At 40.2% G+C, this 22,168-nt stretch overlaps 2 protein-coding genes across 4 annotated transcripts; one reads left to right on the plus strand and one right to left on the minus strand.

Annotated features, from left to right (window-relative positions):
• Positions 1-67: 67 nt before the first annotated feature.
• gopc (golgi-associated PDZ and coiled-coil motif containing) lies at positions 68-12,593 on the plus strand. Of its 3 annotated transcripts, none has more exons than XM_088285494.1 (9): positions 68-547; positions 2,360-2,524; positions 3,063-3,086; positions 6,381-6,556; positions 6,737-6,902; positions 6,973-7,068; positions 7,884-8,048; positions 8,124-8,295; positions 11,042-12,593. In XM_088285494.1, the coding sequence occupies exons 1-9, from the start codon at positions 287-289 to the stop codon at positions 11,158-11,160; spliced, it is 1,344 nt and encodes a 447-aa protein (XP_088141620.1). In that variant the 5' UTR covers positions 68-286; the 3' UTR covers positions 11,161-12,593. The 3 variants fall into 3 exon arrangements, with proteins under 3 accessions (XP_088141620.1, XP_088141621.1, XP_088141622.1); XM_088285495.1 differs by having other exon boundaries at positions 11,045-12,593; XM_088285496.1 differs by lacking the exon at positions 3,063-3,086.
• A 118-nt stretch (positions 12,594-12,711) lies between these two features.
• cep85l (centrosomal protein 85L) lies at positions 12,712-21,883 on the minus strand. Its single transcript, XM_088285493.1, has 13 exons — positions 21,600-21,883; positions 19,972-20,133; positions 18,223-19,073; positions 17,981-18,066; positions 17,763-17,877; positions 17,544-17,690; positions 17,253-17,405; positions 16,561-16,715; positions 16,197-16,305; positions 16,051-16,101; positions 15,283-15,384; positions 14,826-14,997; positions 12,712-14,284 (listed from the first exon to the last, which is right to left on the minus strand). The coding sequence occupies exons 1-13, from the start codon at positions 21,646-21,648 to the stop codon at positions 14,118-14,120; spliced, it is 2,319 nt and encodes a 772-aa protein (XP_088141619.1). The 5' UTR covers positions 21,649-21,883; the 3' UTR covers positions 12,712-14,117.
• Positions 21,884-22,168: the final 285 nt, after the last annotated feature.

A 22,168-nucleotide genomic window follows, 5' to 3' on the forward strand; every position in this document is an offset into this window, starting at 1 on the left:
GACTTGGATCGTACGTGATCGATCGACAATCCATTGCTTTGCCTGAATTTCAACCAGACTGCCCAGACCGAAGTAATCATTTCGCATGAACAATCTGATGATGAGGGACTTCCTGGTCTGCAGTGACTTTCATCTGAAAACTATAACATCACATATTTCCTGTCTTTAATTGTCTATCATCACGTCACTGGGATTTTAATATCCATCCATAAAGATTTGTCATCGTCAAAGCACGTTTACGTTGCGTGGCCAGTGAGCTAGCTTCAACGTTTGCTGTGTTTTCGCCATGTCCGCCTCTGCTGGATGCTCTCCGGCGGGCCACAACTCGGCCCTCGGCTCCAGTATGTCAATGTTTCGCTGGTTAGAAGTGCTCGAGAAGGAGTTCGACAAAGCCTTCGTGGACGTCGATCTGCTGCTCGGCGAAATCGACCCTGATCAAGTGGACATTACGTACGAGGGGCGGCAGAAGATGACAAGCCTTAGCTCCTGTTTTGCTCAGTTGTGCCACAAATCCCAGACTGTTTTCCAACTTAACCACAAACTAGAGGTTAGTAAGATGACCATTCGTTTTACACGATCATCAGTGTGTTTACTACAACAACACGTCACACTTGCGCTGAGGTAATTGTCATAATGTAAAGTGTTGGGCAAGTTACTTTCAAAATGCAATATATGTATTACTATAGTTGCTGCAAGTAATAACATTATTTAAAATATATTTTATGTAGGGTAGGAAGTTACTTACTTCTTTGAAGTTAGTTTGATTTTTCAAATTGGTAGTTAATTGAAGTCTTAATACTTTCGACACATTAAAACAAAACCATCGTTTGTCATGTTAACTTGCAATGGGGCTTTTTAACTATCTAATGTGAGGAATAATGCGAAATGTTTTGACTCTACAGCGAGAAAGCACTACCTCTAATATTTGTATCAAATACAAGTTGTATTTTTAAAAAGTACATAAATATTGGAACTGAAATTTGGTCCATTAAATGAATAATCCCAGTCACACACCATAAATAAAATTCGCAGCACATATTAATTTACACACATGGGAAACATAAGTATACAATGTGTTGCTATTATCATGCATCCATCCATCCATCTATACCGCTTCTCCTCACTAGGGTCGCGGGGGGGCGCTGGAGCCTATCCCAGCTATCTTCGGGCAGTAGGCGGTGGACACTCTGAACTGGTTGCCAGCCAATTGCAGGGCACACAGAAACGAACAACCATCCGCGCTCACACTCATATCTAGGGGCAATTAAGAGTGTTCAATCGGCCTACCATGCATGTTTTTGGAATGTGGGAGGAAACCGGAGTACCCGGAGGAAACCCACGCAGGCACGGGGAGAACATGCAAACTCCACACAGGATGGGCGGATAGAACCCACACCAGATGCTGTCTCTCACTGTGAGGCCATCGTGCTAACCAGTCATCCACCGTGCCGCTTGCTCTTATCAAGCTGTGGCCGATAGCAGCTCCGGAATTAGTGTGGATTCTGTTGCCACTTGTGGGAACAAATGAGGGTATTTCATTAGTGTCAGAAGTGGGACTGCAGATGGCAACCACACTTAAAGAGATATTGAGGACTTCGCAGCTCACTACACTTGAGATTTGTGTGACAAAAGTAAACAAACTAAAACTAAATTCCTGCTGGTAAAACATCTTAAAAAGCTTAATGGTTGCGTCATCAACAAATAATATATTAAAACCCTGTGGGTCCCTGCACAGTCTTGGAGAAACTATAAGATGTGGTGTGACGAGCACAGCTACAAAAGACAAAAGTGTGTGGTCGTCCTTTACCGGGAGCGACCTGCCCTTGACATCACCAGAGGGGAAGGCCAGCTATTGGGTGCTCAGCCTTCCCCAGCGCCAGCCAGGGAATCAACCTGGCAGCCCCGTTCGCACCTGGGACTAACATGACACGCAAGGCTTTGTTGTGGATGTTTGAGTTGCTGAGGAAAGCTGATTGCTAGATGGGGGGCACTGTTCGAATTTAGATGCCGCTGGATATGAAGATAGCACAGCTCTGGCCCTTCTTCCTCATTTTGAAAATGCAATTGATGAAGGGACTCTATCATATTTAACTTGATGACTTTGGAAAATCACTTTGTCATACACTTTAGCTCATTGACTGCCTAAAGACGACACAGATCCAATTTTTTTTCTGGTAGTGAATGAGTTAATTATTTATATTAACAGAAATTTTGAGCAGGGGTGCCAAAACCTTTGCATTGTAGACTTTGCGTATCCCTTGAACTGTACTTGTAATCATCCGTCGTCATGAAGCATTGTTCGTAGTTGACCGAAGTTTTCACCTCCTCTGCTGTGCCTCACCACCTCCAATCCTTCCAGGCCCAGCTGGTAGATCTTCGTTCTGAGCTAAGTGACGTCAAGGCGGAGCGGGCAGTGGTGGAGAGAGAAGTCCATGACCAGTTACTGCAGCTTCACGCGCTGCAGCTGCAGCTCCATTCAAAGGAAGGCCAAGCGCTAGACTCCGACTCCATCAAAGACAGACTTGTAAGTAGATGAACTCTGGGTTCCTTGACTTTTTACAAGCATAAAGAATGGTGACGTGGGCATAAAAAATGTCCATGGCTTAGTTATAAACCACTGCCACAGTTTCAGTGGAAGAATAATCATGTTTGAGATGCAGCTACATTATACTTTACAATTACGATGGGAGGAGTCGGGATAGAGGCATCTTAGATGAAATAGATACTACTGTTAAACTTTAAGAACACATTAAAAGAGTTAACAGATGTGTTTGACATGACTCATAAGTCGCAACGTGTTCCACTGTTGAAGTGACATCGTGTGTTTCTGAACAGGGTCTTTTCATGCAGCTCTACTCTCTCTTTGGTCGGGCTTTGAGCATCCTTTTAACTTTTTGTCTTTTCTGCATCTTCTGCAATTGGCTTTATGAACGCTGATCCTTATTCTGTACTGATAATTTTACTGTCTGCCAATTCTATTAAAAAGTATTAACTACTTCTGACACTTGAATCGATTATTAATCTGACTCCTTTTTTCTTCTTCTACCTCTTTTCTGCTTAAGCCTGCCCCAACAATGGAACAGATGGTAAGTTAGTATGCGTGTCATTTTAGTCGTAGTAGTAGTAGTGGTGGTAGTCGTTGCAGCAACAGCATTTCTTTTGTCAAATACTTTGTAATGGCAGCTATATTATGCTTTCAATGCACATCATGCCTCTCGAAGCAAATTCAAAAACACATTCTTCACACAGCCTTTTCACTTTCCTGTCAGTTTACTGCAAAAAGATTATATATATATAATATATATATATATATATATATAATATATATATATATATATAAATAATATATATATATATATATAAATAATATATATATATATATATATATATATATATATATATATATATATATATATATATATATTAGAATCCATCCGTCCATTATCCAAGCCGCTTCTCCTCACAAGGGTCGCGGGGGTGCTGGAGCCCATACCAGCTGTCTTAGGACAGTAGGCGGGGTACACTCTGAACTAGTTGCCAGCCAATCGCAGGCCGCAGAAAGATAAACTACCACTTGCGCTCGTCCCTAGGGCCAATTTAGAGCATCCATTAAACCTATCATGCAAGTTTTTGGGATGTAGGAGGAAACCGGAGGAAACCCACACAGGCACAATCGAACCCACGACCTCCAAAATGTGAGGCAGACGCATTAACTGTGCCACCCTTATATTAGAAATACAGCTCAATTATATTGCCCATACTTAATTGGTACCTACGTTTTTGTCTTCATCGGCAACAGAGAGCACAAGCACTTAAATGGTCTTAAAATCATTAAATATGATATCTAGAGGCATTTAAAAACAATAAATATTATTGATGGAAAAATGTTTTGCATGATTTGTTTTTATAATTTGATCAAATTTGATAATGGTTCTTTGGTCTAAGGACCAGTGCACAAAGTCAGAGCACTGAATGTTTGCAATGTTACTTCGGGTGAACGAGCTTATGCTGTTGAAAATCTGAAGAGGAATTCGTGGCGGGAGAATGGGGAATGCATGTTTCAGCAGGAGTGGCTGACTGAAGAACTTTTCAAAACCTGGTTGAAACGGCTTAGAAGCTTTGTGTGTAAAAAAAAGACCTTCAAAGTTTGCACAATGAGCGTTTATGCGGTAAAATCCCCCGGCTTGGTAATGGCATGCCAAGTTTCACAAAGGAGTCATAAATAACTCAATTTAGCAATAATAAATGTCAAAAAGATTTTTAATTTACCATGGGGGGCATGGAGTTTCTTCATGTTCCAATTGATTTGCTCTTATTTTGACAAATGCACTCTTCCTGACACTATCCAACAAGAAACGTTCAGGGCAAAAAAAAAAAAAAAATCTTATCATTAATCTATTAAACAACATTTCACACACCTCTTAACCGTGTAATATAACTATGAATTACTATAAAATCTGTAAAAACAACTGTATGTTAACAAATGTAAAGAAAACTTGAAAGGTGTATTGTAGATTTAGAACACATATAAACTGATTAATTTGCGATTAGTCTTGATTTAATGCAATTATTATACTGTATCATATACGTTATAATGTATTATAGTATTATCGCTCTTGCTCATATATTGTAGATAATGATTAAAAATGGCATTAAAAAACATTAATTGATATTTGCTGAAACCCGCAATAATCCTGTTAAAAGAAAAACTAGATTGGTATAGTGATAGAACTTGTAGTGGTGGTATTGCTAATTATCAAAGAAGACGAAATGTTTATGTTGCGATGGTGCTGCCATCTCTCCTATCACTTCACTTCACCTCAAAACACTTTGATCCGCCTTCCCCACGCGTAGTAGAGTAGTGTTGTCCTTCAAAAGCAGGATGTAATTTGTACATCTAAATTTAACTTAAATATGAATCACCACCAGTGCTAGTTTTCCCAGTTGGAGTTTAAATGAGGTCATCCAAAATCTTGAATAACCCTCATACTGTATTTTTACGGCCATAAGATGCACTGTATTTCCGTAATTAATACTCATACTGGGCGCGCCTATGAGGCGCAAGCTAGCACACACATGCTAGCTTGCCAGTACTCACGCGAATAAGGGATGGCTGCCAGAGGTATCACCTCTATCCAATTAGAGATGTCATGGCAACACATCCACGTCAGAGGAGGGACTTCACTGGTCACCACACTCCTAAGAGTCACGGTTTCAAATCAAAACCAAATAAACTCGGCATACAAGCAAACAATGAAACAAAGAAATAAGATTAACATAAAACATGTATCTCTCATGCCATATATATCCCCAAAATAAATAAAAATAACACAAAAAGATTATAGCAATGGCTTCTTGGGAGCCCCTCAGCCTCAGCCAATTACAGCAATGGCTTCTTGGGAGCCACTCAGACTCAGCCAATCATATGGCTGTTTAGAGAGATGTGCATGGCTGTTGAGAGAGATGTGAGTGGTGTGCTTTGGGCATTGTGTTTAATTTATTTTTTTTATGTTTTCAGTCTGTTGACTAAACCTGTGACGTTTCTTGCTTGCAATAACATGAATGATAAGACAGACCACGACATTGTGGACAGCTTCCCTTTTGTCCAGCTTTCTCCCACACCATCACCCAAACACCGTATTCACATAATGTATTTGTCACAGTCAATTCGAAGCATAGATGTCTCAGACTTTGGCCAGCAGGGTATGCTAACAAAAAACCCCAATGGGAAAAAGGGGCGATGGTCGAGAGAGTTGCTCAGTCCATGTAATAGGCGTGTCGTATTACAAGGCGCCTCGTTTGTTTTGGGGAAGATTTGGGACTTTAAAGTGCGCCCTATGGTCCCGAAAATACGGTAATTCCTTGTTATTCCTTTCTCAAGGCAATTAGATTTTTGGTTTACCTTTGCTAGTTTCGAGGTCAACTGCCATCGTCTTTTGGAGTTATTAACTCAATCACTGCCGTTGACGGGTGTCAAAGCCAAAAAGTGCATTCATTTTACCAGGGCTGGTAGTAAATGTAAGCTTTCGCCATATAAAGAAACCTAAAAACCGCATTGTCTTAAGAAAAGAAAAAAACATATTTGAAAATAAAAAGACATAATGAACTCATTGACAACTTTAAAGGACTTGCAGAGATTTCGAGCTAAAACTTGGCATTATCTACATGTGACAACTGTTGTTGGTCTGATATTTTGCATCACAAAAACCTTGCATATTGTCACATCTGCAACACAAGAAAAGACTCGCGTCTGGCAGTTAAGAAATGGTTAGTCTACTTAATTTGGGAAACTATGGTAAAGTATGTTTTTTGTGTTTTTTGTCAAATGTTTTACATATTTCTGTGTGTGCGGTGTTTCCATTGGGATGTCTGCGTTGTAGCAACAAGCGCTGGAGGCCAGCAAGAAGGAGAAATTGGTGGAGGCGAGGCTTGAAGCAGACGTGAGGCTTTTTAAGAAAGAAAATGAGGCTCTCCGTCGACACATGGCAGTACTACAGGCGGAGGTGTATGGCGCTCGGCTGGCTGCCAAATACTTGGATAAGGAACTTGCTGGAAGGTAATGAATGTCGCTTGGTTTATGTAAACTCCACATAAATGGTCCCAACATAAACATGTATTTAGAATGTTAAGGGTAGCTTATTGTTGTGAGGTTTCAGATACTGACTTGGAATGCTCGTCTTGCCCAACTAAAGGTAGCAAGCCTGTAACCTATTTGGATTGGGTGTTCTCATCCTAGGGTGCAGCAAATCCAGTTACTGGGCCGTGACATGAAAGGACCGGCACACGACAAGTTGTGGAACCAACTGGAGGCCGAGATCCACCTTCACCGCCACAAAACTGTCATCCGAGCATGCAAGGGGCGCAATGATCCCAAGAAACCGCTTCCCTCACCCGTTGGGCATGTGGGTGTCAAAATACAACCTTCTGTTCTGAATTGTGTTTCTGGAGCTCATTCCTTTGCTATTGATGTAGAATCCAGACATGCTGAAGAAGACACAGGGAGTGGGTCCTATCAGGAAGGTGTCACTAGTCAAAGAGGACCATGAGGGTTTGGGCATCTCTATCACGGTGAGTTCTCAAAGCCAGGACTTTTGACTTGTATTAATGAATGGAGTAACCTGAGTTTATCAAACTCAGTTTTTTTGGCCAGGTATGTAAAAACACAAGGTGTTTGTCATCACAGTCACAAACTGTCCGATAAACATGTAAAATAACAATGGCTAACAGAGAGAGAGAACGGGAAGCATGGCAGTATGCTACTTAGCGCTCCGACTGGGGGAAATGTTCTAAAAGTATTTATGGTGTTGTAAACCAATGGCGGTTTTCAATGAAAATAAATGACGAGGTCACTAACCTCTTGAGGAAGGTGCATACCGGAACCGACACTAGGGTCTGTTTAATTTATTCTGTAGAAGTTCACCCACTAGTATTCCTTTCAGATTTATTGTATTTTGTTTTATTTTATTTTAATCAAATTTCAATGACAAAGTAGACTACTTCTTAAAACTGCAGAATTCGTAGCACCATCAGCAGGTAAGCAGAAACATACTTTCAATTTCACTTTGAGTGTGGTGCATTCAAGGACCACCAACACAACAGGACGTCTCTGAAAAAACACCATCAATGAATTCAATCAAAGAAACGACAACACGAAAATCCCATGAGTTAGCACCATATACTTACTTTTATGCAGAGCTGGGCACTTGACCCTTTTTTAGACAGTGAGTCCCCCGCCTTCCGGCCGCGATCTCAGTATCGTTCTGGCCTTGACCCACCGCCTAAAAATTGTCGCCCTCAAATCACCCCCCCCCCCTTGCCCCTAAAAAAAGGCCTCCATGCATGTCGCCATTGCAACTTTTTTATCGTGTGTGCCATGTTCTCAGGGTGGGAAGGAACATGGTGTTCCTATTCTCATCTCAGAGATCCACCCAAGCCAGCCTGCCGACAGATGTGGAGGATTGCATGTTGGGGACGCCATTTTAGCTGTCAACAGCGTCAATCTGCGTGATGCCAAACACAAAGAGGCTGTCACCATTCTCTCCCAACAGGTACGTCATGCACGCATAACATGTATACACACCTGTTTCTCCAAAACTCTTGAGTGTGTTCTTTCTTCATACCAGTCAGGACAGATCGAGTTTGAAGTAGTGTACGTGGCTCCGGAGGTGGACAGTGATGATGAGAATGTGGAGTATGAAGACGACAACGGACATCGCTATAGACTCTACCTGGATGAGCTGGAGGAGAACAATAAAGCGCCACCTAGCGGCAACTCGGTGGCAGCATCATTACAGGGTACGTTCGCGATCAAACACACCGATTGGCCCGAAAGAGGACCACTCGCACAAGCTAATGAAATTCAATACTGTAATAAGCCCAAGAATAAGCCCAAGTGTCCTCTCAGCTTATCAGTACGGCACTGATATGAGTTGTTTATGCGAAGGATAAAGAATTGGGAAGGGCTGTTAAATATTCAGTCTATATTGCGGGGGTCTCAAAATCTCAATTTATGTGGGGACCGCTGGAAGAAGTCTTGGTGAGTCTGGCCACTTCCAGTATTGCACAAAAAAGTGGTTCAGGTATTCTTAAAAAGCAGAACTCATCCATTCTTCTCAGTCTTTCTTATTAACAATTCGTCAGAACAGGTCTTTCATCTGCATATGATATATATTTCCATATAATCCACGTCAACACTGCGGTCCAAATTATTACACGAATGTTTTTCTCAGATTTTTAATCAGCATAATTGGCAAGACATCAACTGTTAGAGAATAATTTGAATGTATTTTTTTTTCAAAAATCAAAACATAGTTTTTATTAAAATACACTGTCACTAATTATTTTGCACAACGGTGTTTAAAGACATTTATGGGTTGAAAATAGTAATTTCTTCAATTTCAGGCATTAGGACAGGGGTGTCAAACTCCAGTCCTCGAGGGCCGGTGTCCTGCATGTTTTCCATCTCTCCCAGCTGCAACCCACCTGATTCAAATGAGCAGGATACTTATCAGGCTTCTTCAGAGCTTGCTGATGAGCTGATCATTTGAATCAGGTGGGTTGCAGCCGGGAGAGATTGAAAGCATGCAGGAAAGCGGCCCTCCAGGACTGGATCTTGACACCCCTGCATTAGGATGTTGTCTTTGCTGACATCAAAAGCAATTTCAGTCAAAAACATCTAAACAAGGAACATTTTAATGTAGCACCTCTTATTTAATAGCAGCTTCCTGACTACCGTATTTTCGCGACCATAAGGCGCACTTTGAAGTCCCAAATTTTCCCCAAAACAAATGATGCGCCTTGTAATACAACGCGCCTATTGAATAACTCTCTCGACCATTGGGCCTGATCGCCTTGAGGCATTTCAGAGTGCATGTTAGCACACCCTGCTGGCCAAAGTCTGAGACATCTATGCTTGGAATTGACTGTGACAAATACATTATGTGAATACGTTTTTTGTTGATGGTGCGGGAGAAAGCAGGACAAAATGGCAGCTGTCCACGATGTCGTAATCTGTCTTATCATTCATGTTATTGGAAGCAAGAAACATCACAGGTTTAGACAACAGACTGCAAAAAAACAAAACAAAACAAAAAAAACACGCACTGCCCAAAGCACACCACTCACAGCTCTCTAAACAGCATTGTGATTGGCTGAGGCTGACTGGCTCCCAAGAAGCCATTCCTACAATCTTTTTGCGTTATTTTTATTTCTTTTGGGGATATGAATGGCATGAGAGATGCATTTTTTGTGTTAATTTTATTTCTTTGTTTCATTGTTGGCTGAGGCTGACTGGCTCCCAAGAAGCCATTCCTACAATCTTTTTGCGTTATTTGTATTTCTTTTGGGGATATGAATGGCATGAGAGATGCATTTTTTGTGTTAATTTTATTTTTGTTTCATTGTTTGCTTGTATGCTGTTAAGAGATATTTTTGGTTTTGATTTGAAACCGTGACTCTAAGGAGTGTGGCGACCAGTGACATCCCTCCCCTGACGTTGTCAATTAGACGTGTTTCTGTAACATCTCTCATTGGTCTGAGGTGTTGCTTCTAGCAGAGACCACTTACTCACACGCGCGAGCTAGCATGCGCGAGCTAGCATGCGCGAGCTAGCATACGCGAGCCAGCATACGTGAGCCAGCATACGTGAGCTAGCATCCGTGAGCTAGCATCCGTGATAGCATGCGTGAGATAGCATGCGCGAGCTAGCATGCGCCTCGTAGTGCTGGTGCTGCGCCCTTTGATACAGCGCGTCTTTTGGCTGTAAAAATACGGTAGTTACAGTTCTTTACACCCTATAAAATGTCTTGAAACATGACTTGAATTGCAACCGACTATTCATGATAGTTTATGAAAGGTGTTGCAGCAAACCGCGAGCTTGATGCTTACATACACTTCCTGCGAGTTATTTGTATATGCTCATTTATTGGTCCTTTTTTAGTTGTTTTCAGTAGCTTCTGTACGGCAAACTAGGCATCAAAATCCAAAATATTTCAAAATCTGAACGATCCCGCGGGAACCGGAAAGTTAGTCCTCGTTTCACCAAAAGTGATTAAAACCACAACACAAAATGCCCAAAACGATAACACGACAAAAAAGGCACTAACGTTGAAAATGGAGGGGGCTACAAAATATTATCGCCGCAAGTCTTAGACACCTATATACATCTTGTTTTGACATTGTTTGTTTTCGAACCGTAGCCATCGATTTAATTATTAAATCAATGCAAAATAGACGCTCATTAGCATTACCATTAACAGCGCTAGCTTCTGTTTAGCTAGCTAGTTCACTTCAAGTGGGATGGAATGAAACAGCTTGAAGCCTCTTTTTTTGAAGAATTGTTTACTATTTGGTGTTGAATTCACTTCCACCATACATTGCTCCGATTTCAATTTTAAACTCGCAAGTCAAAGTGGAAAAAAATTGTAAAACTTGTAAGTCGGGTGACTCACATCTCAAGGCACTATTGCACAATATTTGAACAATTGAAAGACAGCTGATATGATGATTGTCTGATTTTGTGATTCTGTGTCATACCTTGCAGCAGGTCTGGAACGAATGTCGCTGAACAACGGGACAGAAAACGGAGACACCGGAGTCTCCAGTGAAGCACATTCAGAAGAAACTCCCTCCAACCCTCCCGACACCCACAGCTCCTCTTAAGAACCATCAGCCGCATCAATCAAAGGTTTATTGTGCAAATCCTTTTTTGATTACTAAATCAAGTCTGTGACAAGCAGTTAGTTTGTTCCCCCGTTCTTTTCTGTCGATCTTTCAGTGTTTGGATATGCTTTAGAGTGGGCTTGTGGTAATGATTTGGAGGTAATATCAGGAGGAAATTGTGTATGGTTACAATTTTCCAGCCAAACTTGGCTAGTGGTGTTTCGAGCAGGCTTTGTACACGAAGCAATGCAGAGTGAAGGTGATGAAACCGTCCAAAGAGGATCAGTAGTGGTTAGACGATTAAACAAACATGCATTGCTGCGTTGGCACATCACAAACAAGACAGAAACCCAGATATTTTTTTTTCTTAAGGTTTCCATGTTTGTTATTCACATCACCTTCCACAAAGCCCTTTCATGATGCAACCACCAAGTGTATCCGAGTCCCTCCAAAAAGATGTTACAGCTTTGAATGCCTTCCGTTGCCAAGCCTGACAGTGCCACCGTGCCTGTTAAAATATTTTTATTTATATGGCAGTGACTGTGGTTTCTCGTCTTTACTATTACACTACAATAATTCCGTTCTGAGAGCCTCATGAAGTTTGGTGATTTAATCAAGTTCTAATGCAAGCCTTTATTCAAATATGGGGATACAGTGGACGTACACCTCTGAAAATGGCAAGTTTTTGTGACATTTAAAAAAAGAGACTAAGAGAATTTCAAAACTTTTTCCACCATTAATCTGCGCTATGAGAACGTGCAGATTTGAAACATTTCATGGTATCCCACATGCGGTTTGTAGATTTCAAGTATTTCTTTTGCAAAATGTTGCTGTCCTGCAACCCACCTCCTTAATTCCAGACATTGTGTTTCAATGGCTTGGAATTCATTTTATTCTTCTGATTTATCTGTGTGGCGGTGCATGACTTGTGCTGCAAGATGTGACTACAAAAATGACAGTAAAAGTAGAACACCTGAACCTTATTTGTTCATAGAATGCATTTTTAAAATTTAGCGACAATTTGAGTGATGTCAGCCTCATTTTTAAGAGCGTGATTGTTTTTATTTATCCTGAAAAATATCTCCGTTCTACATTGGGTTTACAATGGTGGAAGAACTTTTGAGTTTCTTTTTTGAACGGGGATTTGTAGACTTATTTCCATTGTTAAGTACAAATTACTATTTATCTTTTGTGCGACTTGAATTCACTGACCATCACAGACCATCGACAGCCCAGAAAGACCTGTGTGCGTTTCCCACTTGAGGTGGAAAACTTAGTAAACCAAAACTCACTGACCTTTACACGTTCATGTGTTGTTTCGCTTTTGTTAATCGGATCCGCTTGTTTGTATTGAAGCTTTTCACTAGTATGCATCTTGTATTCCGAGCAGTTTCTTCAACCTTTAAATAAAGTTTGCTTCTTATCTTGATGTACCTTTGGAGAACAGTTAGAATACATTTTTTTTAAAATGTTTTAAAATGAGTGGAAAAGGACCAACAGTGCAACATTAGTCAGGTAATTGACATGGATGCTTAGTAATAATTCCAGGCCTTTAGAAAAATAGCTTTATTTGTCATTAAATGAAACTGTATTTTGGAAAACACTTCAAAGGGGACAAATTATGGGAAAGTCAATTTTCAACTGCATGTACAATCAAGTAGATATTTGTAGTGTCTGCCCAACATTCCTAAAATATACAACGATATTCATGGGAAGTCAGAAAAAGTTGGAACACAGTAGTGCATCATTGTTCCCAGTTGTTATGGTAACCATCTGTACTCGCATTAGAACGAACATCCCACACCCCGAAACATCATTTTCACTAGCCTGAGATGAGTGGCTGGAAACTGTAATGTAACTTGTAGAATTGCGGAAACCGTTAAGACGTTAGGATTCTGAGTAAATGGTTTAAAAAAAAAAAACATTAGCAATGGACATGTTAAACTTACATTTGGCGTATAAGTATTTTTTGTTACAAGTCATTCAATGCCCTGTATCAATAAAACATGCATTGAAGATGATTAAATAGAATGTTAAAAAAAATAAATATTAAAAAAAAAATGTAGAAAAACAATTACTCTTACTTTTTTCCCTTTGGTACTATTAAATAAAAGAAACGTGACATCCAATAACCATTTTGAGGGGTGATAAGCAACTCAATAAATCACCTGATATTTGATGTCAGGAACTGTCCACGATGCTTAATACTTATTTATACAAACTAATGTCTGGACGGAAGCAAATATGGAAAGATTATGCACATTTTTGCACTATAAAAAAAGTGTTAGAACAAGAGAAGACAATGGCCAGTTGTCACAATACTTCTGTCCAATCAAAAAGGTTTTCTTCTTACAAGCTGCCATAATTCTTAGCAAGATTGAAAAAAAAAATCTAATTGTGTATTGCTTCTTAAAACACTGAAAAAATAAATAATGCATGGCAACAACATAGCATTGTTAAAGGAACAAAGTCCTATTTGTTCGAGAGTAAAGTTATATTAAGAGGATTAAGTGTTCATTTTAGGAAGTGCCAAATTCCCACAAACCTGAAGCCTAAAAAACACAAAATTGCGCAAACTACTTATCAACTTGATGCGCTAAAATTATTGAATTGGAATGAATATTTCATAACTACACAGACCCAAGTGTGAAAACAGTCTTAATCATTTTGCATAGCGGTGGAGAACTCCAGCACCTCCACTTTTCCATGGTTCGTCGCTTGGTGGCCAATTTCCCGCTTGGATCCCTTGTAAATTGCTGCAGCAGAGGCACGTCACGTTAGATGTTGCAGCTTTATGTCAAAACTCGCTGATTGATTCAACGCAGCCGCTGCGAGTTGCCCTATTTACATCATTTGACGTGGAAGCCGGCAAAATCCTGGGTCAACTTCAACCTTGTCATCGGTATGATCCAAATAAAGGAAAAAATGTCATCTCAGTCGGCCAGCGTGAAAGCAGGTCAGCTGTCGACCAAATAGTGGCTGCAGCATTCAGTGATGTTTTTCCTCAGCTCGTCGACGCCTCTCCTCAGCTGGCTGACCTCAAGCAGCTTCAACGGGACTACTTCTTCTTTTTCTTCTTCATGCGCGTCCCTGCACTCGCTCTCCTCTGCGGACATGTTCAGTGCTGCAAGAAACATACCACAGGTAGACACTATGGAGGACTAATATTTTTTTTCTAAGCATTTAGAGTATACAATATTTAGTATAATAGATGAGTTCAGCTTAGAGTTCATATAACATGCATCTACACAAATCAGCTAGAGCGTCTTTTCTCGGAATCAACACCTTGAGCAATCCGCATGATTTTTTTTTTTTTAGCAATTTACCAAAACTGATGAAGTGATTGATGTTAGTCATAAAAAGTAACTTTGGTGTGTCAAGTTATTTCTTTAATCTTGTGACAGAGCTGAATATGAGCTGTTCTTATAGTTTAGTTGAACCTCTTCAGGTGACACAAGAGTTTTAACGCGTATAACAAAGCAATAACCATGATTCAAATAAAACAATTAATACAATTTAGATATGTACATGTACACACACAGAAAAAACTGTGCCAATAATTTCTCCATACATGAATCGTTATGTCCACAGAATTATTAATTATCGTAATTCTTCTATTTATTAACACGTTTTAGTGCAATTGCGTGTTTTTTTTCCCCACATACATGTCATGTCCAGCAGCAGAGACAAATTGAGCTCCTTCCCTTGCGCTCTCTGCACCAGGATGCTGCGGAGACCCTGAAGGTCCAGTAGACACAAGGACAACTCCTTCAAGAGTCGTCCCAATTGTGGCGTCTCCATATTAGACACCGTGTGCTCCTGCAGCCAGTAATCCACCTGGGAACACACATTGAACACACTAAGTGCAGCTCGTGCTCTTATCGAATGAGCTGTTACACTTTTAATGTGATATAGGTTAAAATTCAGCGTTGGCGTATTTAATGAACTTTTTTATTGATCTAAATAAGTAAAAAACTGGAAAGAAGTGATTTCTGAACTTCTAAACAACACATTATCATCCTACAACAAAGAAATCATTAGTCCGCAATGTTTTCTAGACCAAGACAGGTTCTTCTAGGCAAAGTCATGAGATGAAATAAACTACATGTGTTGAATTGATACCTGTGACAAGGTTGTAGAGTCAACGGATGGACCTTCTTGGTTGTCAGGAGGACTAAATTGATTCGAAAGGTTTCTTCCTTTCTGCAGTCTTGTACTGGTCACCTGTTGACATACAGTAGGCAGTGAGTACTTGCATGATTATAATTACGAGGGGTATGCATCGCTCCAATAAATGACAACACAAATTGATGTGAGACACTCTCACTCACTTACTCAGTCTCACAGGGTCTGTCTCTCACAGCTCGCAATCTCACACATAATCTCATATACTCTCACTCATACTTACTCTCACATTCTCTCTCACTCACACACACTCTCACTCAGAACTCTCAGATTCTCACTCCTTCACTCAGATACTCAATCTCTCTCTCTCTCTCTCGCTCATTGCTTATAGATGCCCAAAGATGGTGGCAAAGGCCAACCTTTGTAGAAATGAAGTCCCCCCCAAACTCACTTCAACATAGTGCTTTAGCAGCAAGCAATAGAGGATTGCTTTGCATTTAAGCATAAAAATGGCATATATGTGAGTTTTTCAGTATAATAATAATATAATAAGTTTTATCCAGCGCACACGTAAATTTACAAATGCCGATTGGCAAACATGCAGAGCTTCATTGTACACCATTTTTGGAACCTGTAACTCCAACTCGGCAACAAATTAGCAAACAACCTCACAATAGTAAATCAATTTGACTTGTGGCAATCGTTTCAAATTGAGAGGTATATTCATAGGGTGTATAGTTGAAAGAGTAAAGTCAAGTCGCCTACCTTTAGTTGTGAGTTGAGCCTCTCTATCTGTTGTTTCTGATGCTCAATGAGCTACAGGGGAGCACAGAGAACATGTCAATGATTGTTTAATGACCACGTTCACTACACAGACTTGAGCACTGATGTGTTCCAATCAAAAATGGTACCTTGCTGCTATGGTCTTGTTTCTCCAGGAGTTGAGAGTTTTCCACCTCAAGATGCTTCAGGTCTAACCTCACTCCATCCTCCAAGCAACTCTGCACCTTCTGCTGCAACCTTTATAGAACAAAACTGAGCATTAGCAGAGTGATTTTGGTATCAAATATAGAATTAAATATGTTTCAGGATAATGGCAGTCTGTTTAATAAAAGGTCAAGAAAACTTTTAAACCTTATAATGTGGAACGTGTCAATAACCACAGCTAATATCTAAATCTAAAATGTGCACATAAGCGTTTTAGGGCTCATAAAACATTACTAAGCATGATAAGGAACGTTATAGAGATCATAACTAGATAAAGCAGAATATTACCTGTGTACAGTTGCAATCAGCTCCTTTTCTTTCTTGGCTTGCGTCTCAATCTTGCCATCTTTCTCCTTCAAAAGAGCACAGCTGTCCTGCAGGTTTTTTTGTAAATGAGACACCGTTTTCTCCAGATCTTGAGCTCTTAGGTGCACTTCTTCCAGCTGAGCAAACAAACAAAACACACACACACACAATGTACAAATAGGGAATTACTTGTGCAAAACTTGCATCATGGTAAAATGAGTCTTAGGGCAGATCCATTTTTATAAGCCTACCAGAGGTTGACAGAAGTCATTTTACACGGTTTGCCCCATTATTTAAAAAATATTGTATTGTTGGTCATGATGGTGGTATTTGAAGGGCTAACATCTTTTTGAGATGGTACTTGGTGTAAAAAGCTTGAGTAGCACTAGACTAAACTAAATAATTAGTTATAGCAGTAATGCGCCTATTTTAAAGTGAAGTAAGAAAAATTACGTTTGAAAAATACCCCCCCAAAAAATACAGAAAAAAAAAGAATACAATTGAACTGATAGAAAATTCAGTTTAATTCAAAACTGTTTCTTTTGGCTTTGTGGTACAGATTATGTTAAAATGTTTTTATCTGGTTGCTTCAATCCTTGGTATTTAAAAAAAATCAAAATACAAGATAACGAAAGAAGAGGATGTTCTTTTTAAGCTTCAACATGTGTGTGTACCTGCAGGGCCTGGCCTTGCACTTCGCCCAGAGTTGGCAGGTCAGCAAGGTACTTCTCCAGAGTTTCGATGCGTTGCTGTTTTTCATGGTTCTGTTCGCTCTCCCGCTGACATTTCTTTTTTAGACTGCTGATGTAACGATCCCTTGTCTTTATCTGATCACAGAAACATTTATTTCATTTAAAAAACATGCTAGAGCACAATAGCATAGCGCAAGTCACATTTTTTAAGTGTATATATATATATATATATTTTAAAAAAAGCTACTGTTATGAATACGTAATCGCCAATACCTTTTCCTCCAGTTTCCTGAGGTCTTCTGTATATTTTCGAGTGGCTTGCTTGTACAGCTCATTGAGATGAAGCACTTCCAGTTCGGACACTGCCAGCTTCTTGCTGAGTTCTTCATCGCAACACATGCGATCAGATGGTACTTCCTTCTATTGGGCAACCACAAAAAGCATATCCAGATTACAGTAATATAGTAAGTATGACATATCTTTAAGTATTACCTTCATTTTCAGGATTTGAGGGTCTTCAAACCACCTCTGACTATGTAGCACTTGCTGGGCTCTCAGCTCATTTTCTCGAATGCGGGCGTGGATTTGCAGGATCTGTTGCTTCTGTCTGAAAAAGGCAAAACTTGACGCTCATCATCTATAGCGTTATGAAAAACATGTTGCCTATTAAGGAGAGGAGATGCTAAGCATGGAAAGAGGTCACGACTTACCTGTCTATCTCCAATTCTTTTTGTCTCAGCATTCCCTCTTTAACCTTCACCAGAGTGTTGACAAAATGGGACGTCCCCTGGAGCATCTGCAAATGCACAAGCGTGTTTACACGAGATAATAAAATGAGAAAATGTTGCAGATTGAGGCGGTGAAGAAAAGAATCTCAAATTTGGGGGAGAACATTTGTCAGAGGAAGCAGCAAGTTTTTCAGTGCTTCCCAATGGGCTACAATTGCTTTTACCTGGTTGATGCCTTGTTCAAGTGATGTTCCATCACCTCCACAGACTTTTGTTTCGCTACCAATGATCTGGCCAAGTTCTCCTCCGTGCTCTGCTTTTGAGCTGTACTCCATCTGCTCTGTCAGCCACATTTGTGTGCGGATGGCCGGCTGAATTGGGGAGTCTCTGTCTACTGGGTGACCAAGTGATGAGTCTGCTAGCTTCGATAAACTGAGGCCATAAAGTTGACTACCTCCCAAAGCCAGCTTTGCTTCTGCTAAACTACTATAGTTCATGTCCAAACTGCTGCGTTTAATAGGTGAGGATAGAGTTGAAGAAAGTGACAGGTCTGTTTCCAAACCAGATCTACTTCTATGTTTGCTCCAGTAGCAAGGGCCGGCACCGGGAGAGCGTTGTAATAAGCTATGACAGAGCAGGGAGGAAGATACAGGTAAATACAGGTCCCTATTTAAACCACGGGGTTCTTTTCTGTAACCATAGAGCAGACCCCTGTCCAGGGAGCCATGTGAATCCGTACTATGTTGGTGGACTGATGTCTTCCTGGAGTTCTTTTCAACTCCAGATGACAATTTAGTGAGAGAGGACCACCTCCTGATGGGCTGCTGGTCCTGCATGTCAACTCCAGTTTGTGCACCAAGGGGAGAAGTGGCTGGAGAGGTCAGTTGGCAAGACTTGGTCCGATGACCCGTGCTTCCGGGTGAGGCCGTCATTCTCAGACTAGCGAAAGATGACGTGGATGGTGATGGCTTGACATGGACAACGGGGGCGCTGCCGGCAAACCCATCTTCTTGACTAGAGTGGCGTCTGGACAGCGGCTGGAGAGATGAGGGTGTGGTGCTTGAGCAGGAGTCATCTTGAGAATTTACAGAGACAGAGACTATAAATAACACGCATATGAGGACACACAATACTGATCATCAAGCATGTACTTAATGAATTACTGCAGATGCATCAACTATTATTATTATTTATACCCACAGATGAAAGGGGCCCAGGTCGGATTGAAAAAACAAAAATTGTAATGGTATTGTACACTGCATGAAAAAAAGTCTGACACAGGTCGCATATGTTCAAAAAAAAAAATGTAATCTGAATTGAGCTGCAGTGTGAACATAGCCCAAAATAAGATATCGGGTGCATGATTATTTTTTCCAGAGATAAAAATAAATGTAGTCTATTATACAAATTTCCTGTGAACATAAAAACCTATTTTTTGGTCTTTTTGCAAAACAACCTCGGCCACAATTCAAACCCACAAAATGGTTCTGCTTGGTTCAGCACAGTAAGTGCAGTTTTGCAGCAAACCCTAACGTGGAGTGTGCTGGATGCTTGATAGCTGTTTCGGCTGAGGCTTTTCCATGTGAGATTCATCCAATGCGCTCTCTGGTTCCCCACACATGAATGTAAGGTTCATTTCCAGCTATGACCAAGTCACTGGCACAAGATCTGGATTTGGTGCTATACGTCAACGTGGATGGATTAAATAAAGAGAATAAACTTTGGCTGTGCAAAGAAAGTGTCATTACATCTTTATGTACAGAACTAAACTAAATTGTACTGCTTGGTAGAAATGCAAATTATATTTTCTTTAAACCATCATTTTCCAAATTCCTGGCTTACCCAAAATGTTTTTACTATTATTCAACGCTTCCAATTACAGTTGGAACAATTTGGGGAAAGCCTTTTTTCCACTTAATGGATGAGTTTGCTGTGGAAAAATTACAGCAGCCCTGGCCTGAGATTCACCCTACCTTCCACACTATCAGAGCAGTAGGTACCAATGCCGGTGTCACCACTGTCTGACACAGCGCTGAGTCGACGTCCAAAGATGCTGTTTCCAGGTCCAGGCTGTTTGCTGTGCCATGATGATTCATGGCTCGGAACCCACCCAGGAGAGCCACCGCTACTTGAACCTTAAAGGGCACAATATTAAAAACATGGTTATAAGTGTGCCTATTCTATAGTATCAATCAGGATGCACATATGTATTTTTGAACTAATTATACCGATTTATCCATTTTCTGTAACATTTATCCTCATTAAGGCTGTGGTGAGCAGCAGCATCTCTCATATCTATCCCACCATGCTGCGACACAATTATATAACGCCTTTTTTTTTTTAAATGTGCTTCATTCTTTGTGTTGCTTTTTTATGTAACCACTGCCATCCCACATGAACGCAATACTTCATTTTTAAAAATATTAGGCGTGTGTACCGACTTTTATTTTACATGTTTGAACCTAACCATGAATCTAAATTATTTAGTCCAGGACTGATGGTAGTAAATGGGCTTATAGCAGATGACCTCCTTAGAAATATTACACATTTAATCTACAGAACTGCGTGAGCAGCAATATACAAGCATGTCGCAAAGGGTATGGAACATTCACGTAGCATTGCACTGGCACCAGGCTGAAACCTCTTATGTCCAAATTTGGTTAGTTTTATATTCTCTCACAAATCAATACAATTGGTCTGTCAGACGTGGGTATGTTATTTTACAAATTATTGTCCAATATAGTGTTGAAATTGGCTTGCCCTCAATGTCGATGCAATGTTAATGGCTCAACAAACATGCCCTTTTTTTTTTCAATTTCCTAAAAAGTGATGGTTTTGGTTTAAAAAAGAAAATCCTTCCAGCCATAGCATAAACTATCATCCATTACTTTACTCCACAAACTTGTCTGAATATTAAATGTACTGATATATAAAATAGTGATCCAACCAGATATAGTGGAAATAAAGTCTACACACCCCTACTCAAATTCCAAGTTTTTGTGATAAAACTGACACCAAGGTAAATGTTTTATATTAGATATTTTATTTGTAGCGTTGTCCACCCACCATTAAGGTGGCCTATAACCTGTATACCTCAAATGAAAATAAAAAGAAATATTTTGGATAGGGGAAGCAAAAAAAATGATAAGGGTGGCCTATTTAACATGAGTTTAAATGTTATTGGTTAATTGCAACTCATACACGTCCTGAATGTGTGCATACTTGTGCAACTACAATACATCAGTTGCCTATTTTACTTGCCCTCGAGATTTTTTTTCTTTTTAAGAATTAGAGTTGCTCAAGTTGTGAAGACTTTTTATATCCATGAGAGAGAAAGAGAGAGAACGTTAGAGAGAAAGAGAGAGAGAGAGAGATAGATAGATAGATACATAGATAGATAGATAGGAACAAGCTTTTCTTCGCCACTCGACGTTTCCGTGCGGTCTTGCTGCTAACGTAGTGACGTAAATTCTGGTCGCCTGTTATATCCGCAGCTGGTCTTTTAAAACAACCAACGTCATATATCGGCTACTATACATCTACCTCCCAGCAAGTCAAATTATCACGATATATTTATTTACAGGGTGATAATAAATCTCACCTGTTTTATGGGAATCAAATCCATCGTCCAGATCACCTCTGTTCCACATTGGCAGTGGGAAGACGTTTTACATAACAGCCGGAAAACAGCTTTGCGGTCGGAAAGGAAAAAAACCTCTGTGGGCTAAAGGAGGCCAGCGAGGGATTTCAACACGATTACAAGGATATTTGTGACATTTTAGCGCGATCAAGTGGCTGTAGGGCCTTAAGTGAACGTCTCTTGTCTCGAGACATTTTCAAGTAACGGTCTCCTTTCTCTAACTTACACATGATGACATCCGGAGCGGACGTGACGTCATCGACTCACTCTAAGCCTTAGTCTAAGGTGTCTTCGGTTCTAAAAAAATGTAACCCTATTTGCGTACAAACCGATTTAAGAAATCATTTTACTGTATGGCATACACTACCTAAATGTAATGTAACACACAACTATGTCAACCATCATCTGAAGCAGTTCAGGATGAATATTTCTCGAATTTACATGACAGAAACAGAAAACTAAAAAAAACAACCCCCCCCATCAAATTCAGAATTTAGTCCAATCATTAAACGTATTATGTGTGGATGACT

Source organism: Idiotropiscis lumnitzeri, chromosome 21 (assembly GCF_059441095.1).
Source record: "Idiotropiscis lumnitzeri isolate Australia: NSW breed Sydney's pygmy pipehorse chromosome 21, RoL_Ilum_1.0, whole genome shotgun sequence".
Lineage (NCBI taxonomy): Eukaryota > Metazoa > Chordata > Actinopteri > Syngnathiformes > Syngnathidae > Idiotropiscis > Idiotropiscis lumnitzeri.

Bases quoted from the DNA above. Each gene is read 5' to 3' on its own strand.
- gopc (XM_088285494.1), top strand. From the start codon at position 287: ATGTCCGCCTCTGCTGGATGCTCTCCGGCGGGCCACAACTCGGCCCTC. The intron at 6,557-6,736 runs GTAATGAATGTC...TTCTCATCCTAG, and splicing joins GATAAGGAACTTGCTGGAAG to GGTGCAGCAAATCCAGTTAC. The intron at 7,069-7,883 runs GTGAGTTCTCAA...CCATGTTCTCAG, and splicing joins GTTTGGGCATCTCTATCACG to GGTGGGAAGGAACATGGTGT.
- cep85l (XM_088285493.1), bottom strand. From the start codon at position 21,648: ATGTGGAACAGAGGTGATCTGGACGATGGATTTGATTCCCATAAAACA. The intron at 18,067-18,222 runs GTAAAAGCAATT...GTGCATTTGCAG, and splicing joins TTGAACAAGGCATCAACCAG to ATGCTCCAGGGGACGTCCCA. The intron at 17,691-17,762 runs GTAATACTTAAA...GTTGCCCAATAG, and splicing joins CTCAAATCCTGAAAATGAAG to AAGGAAGTACCATCTGATCG.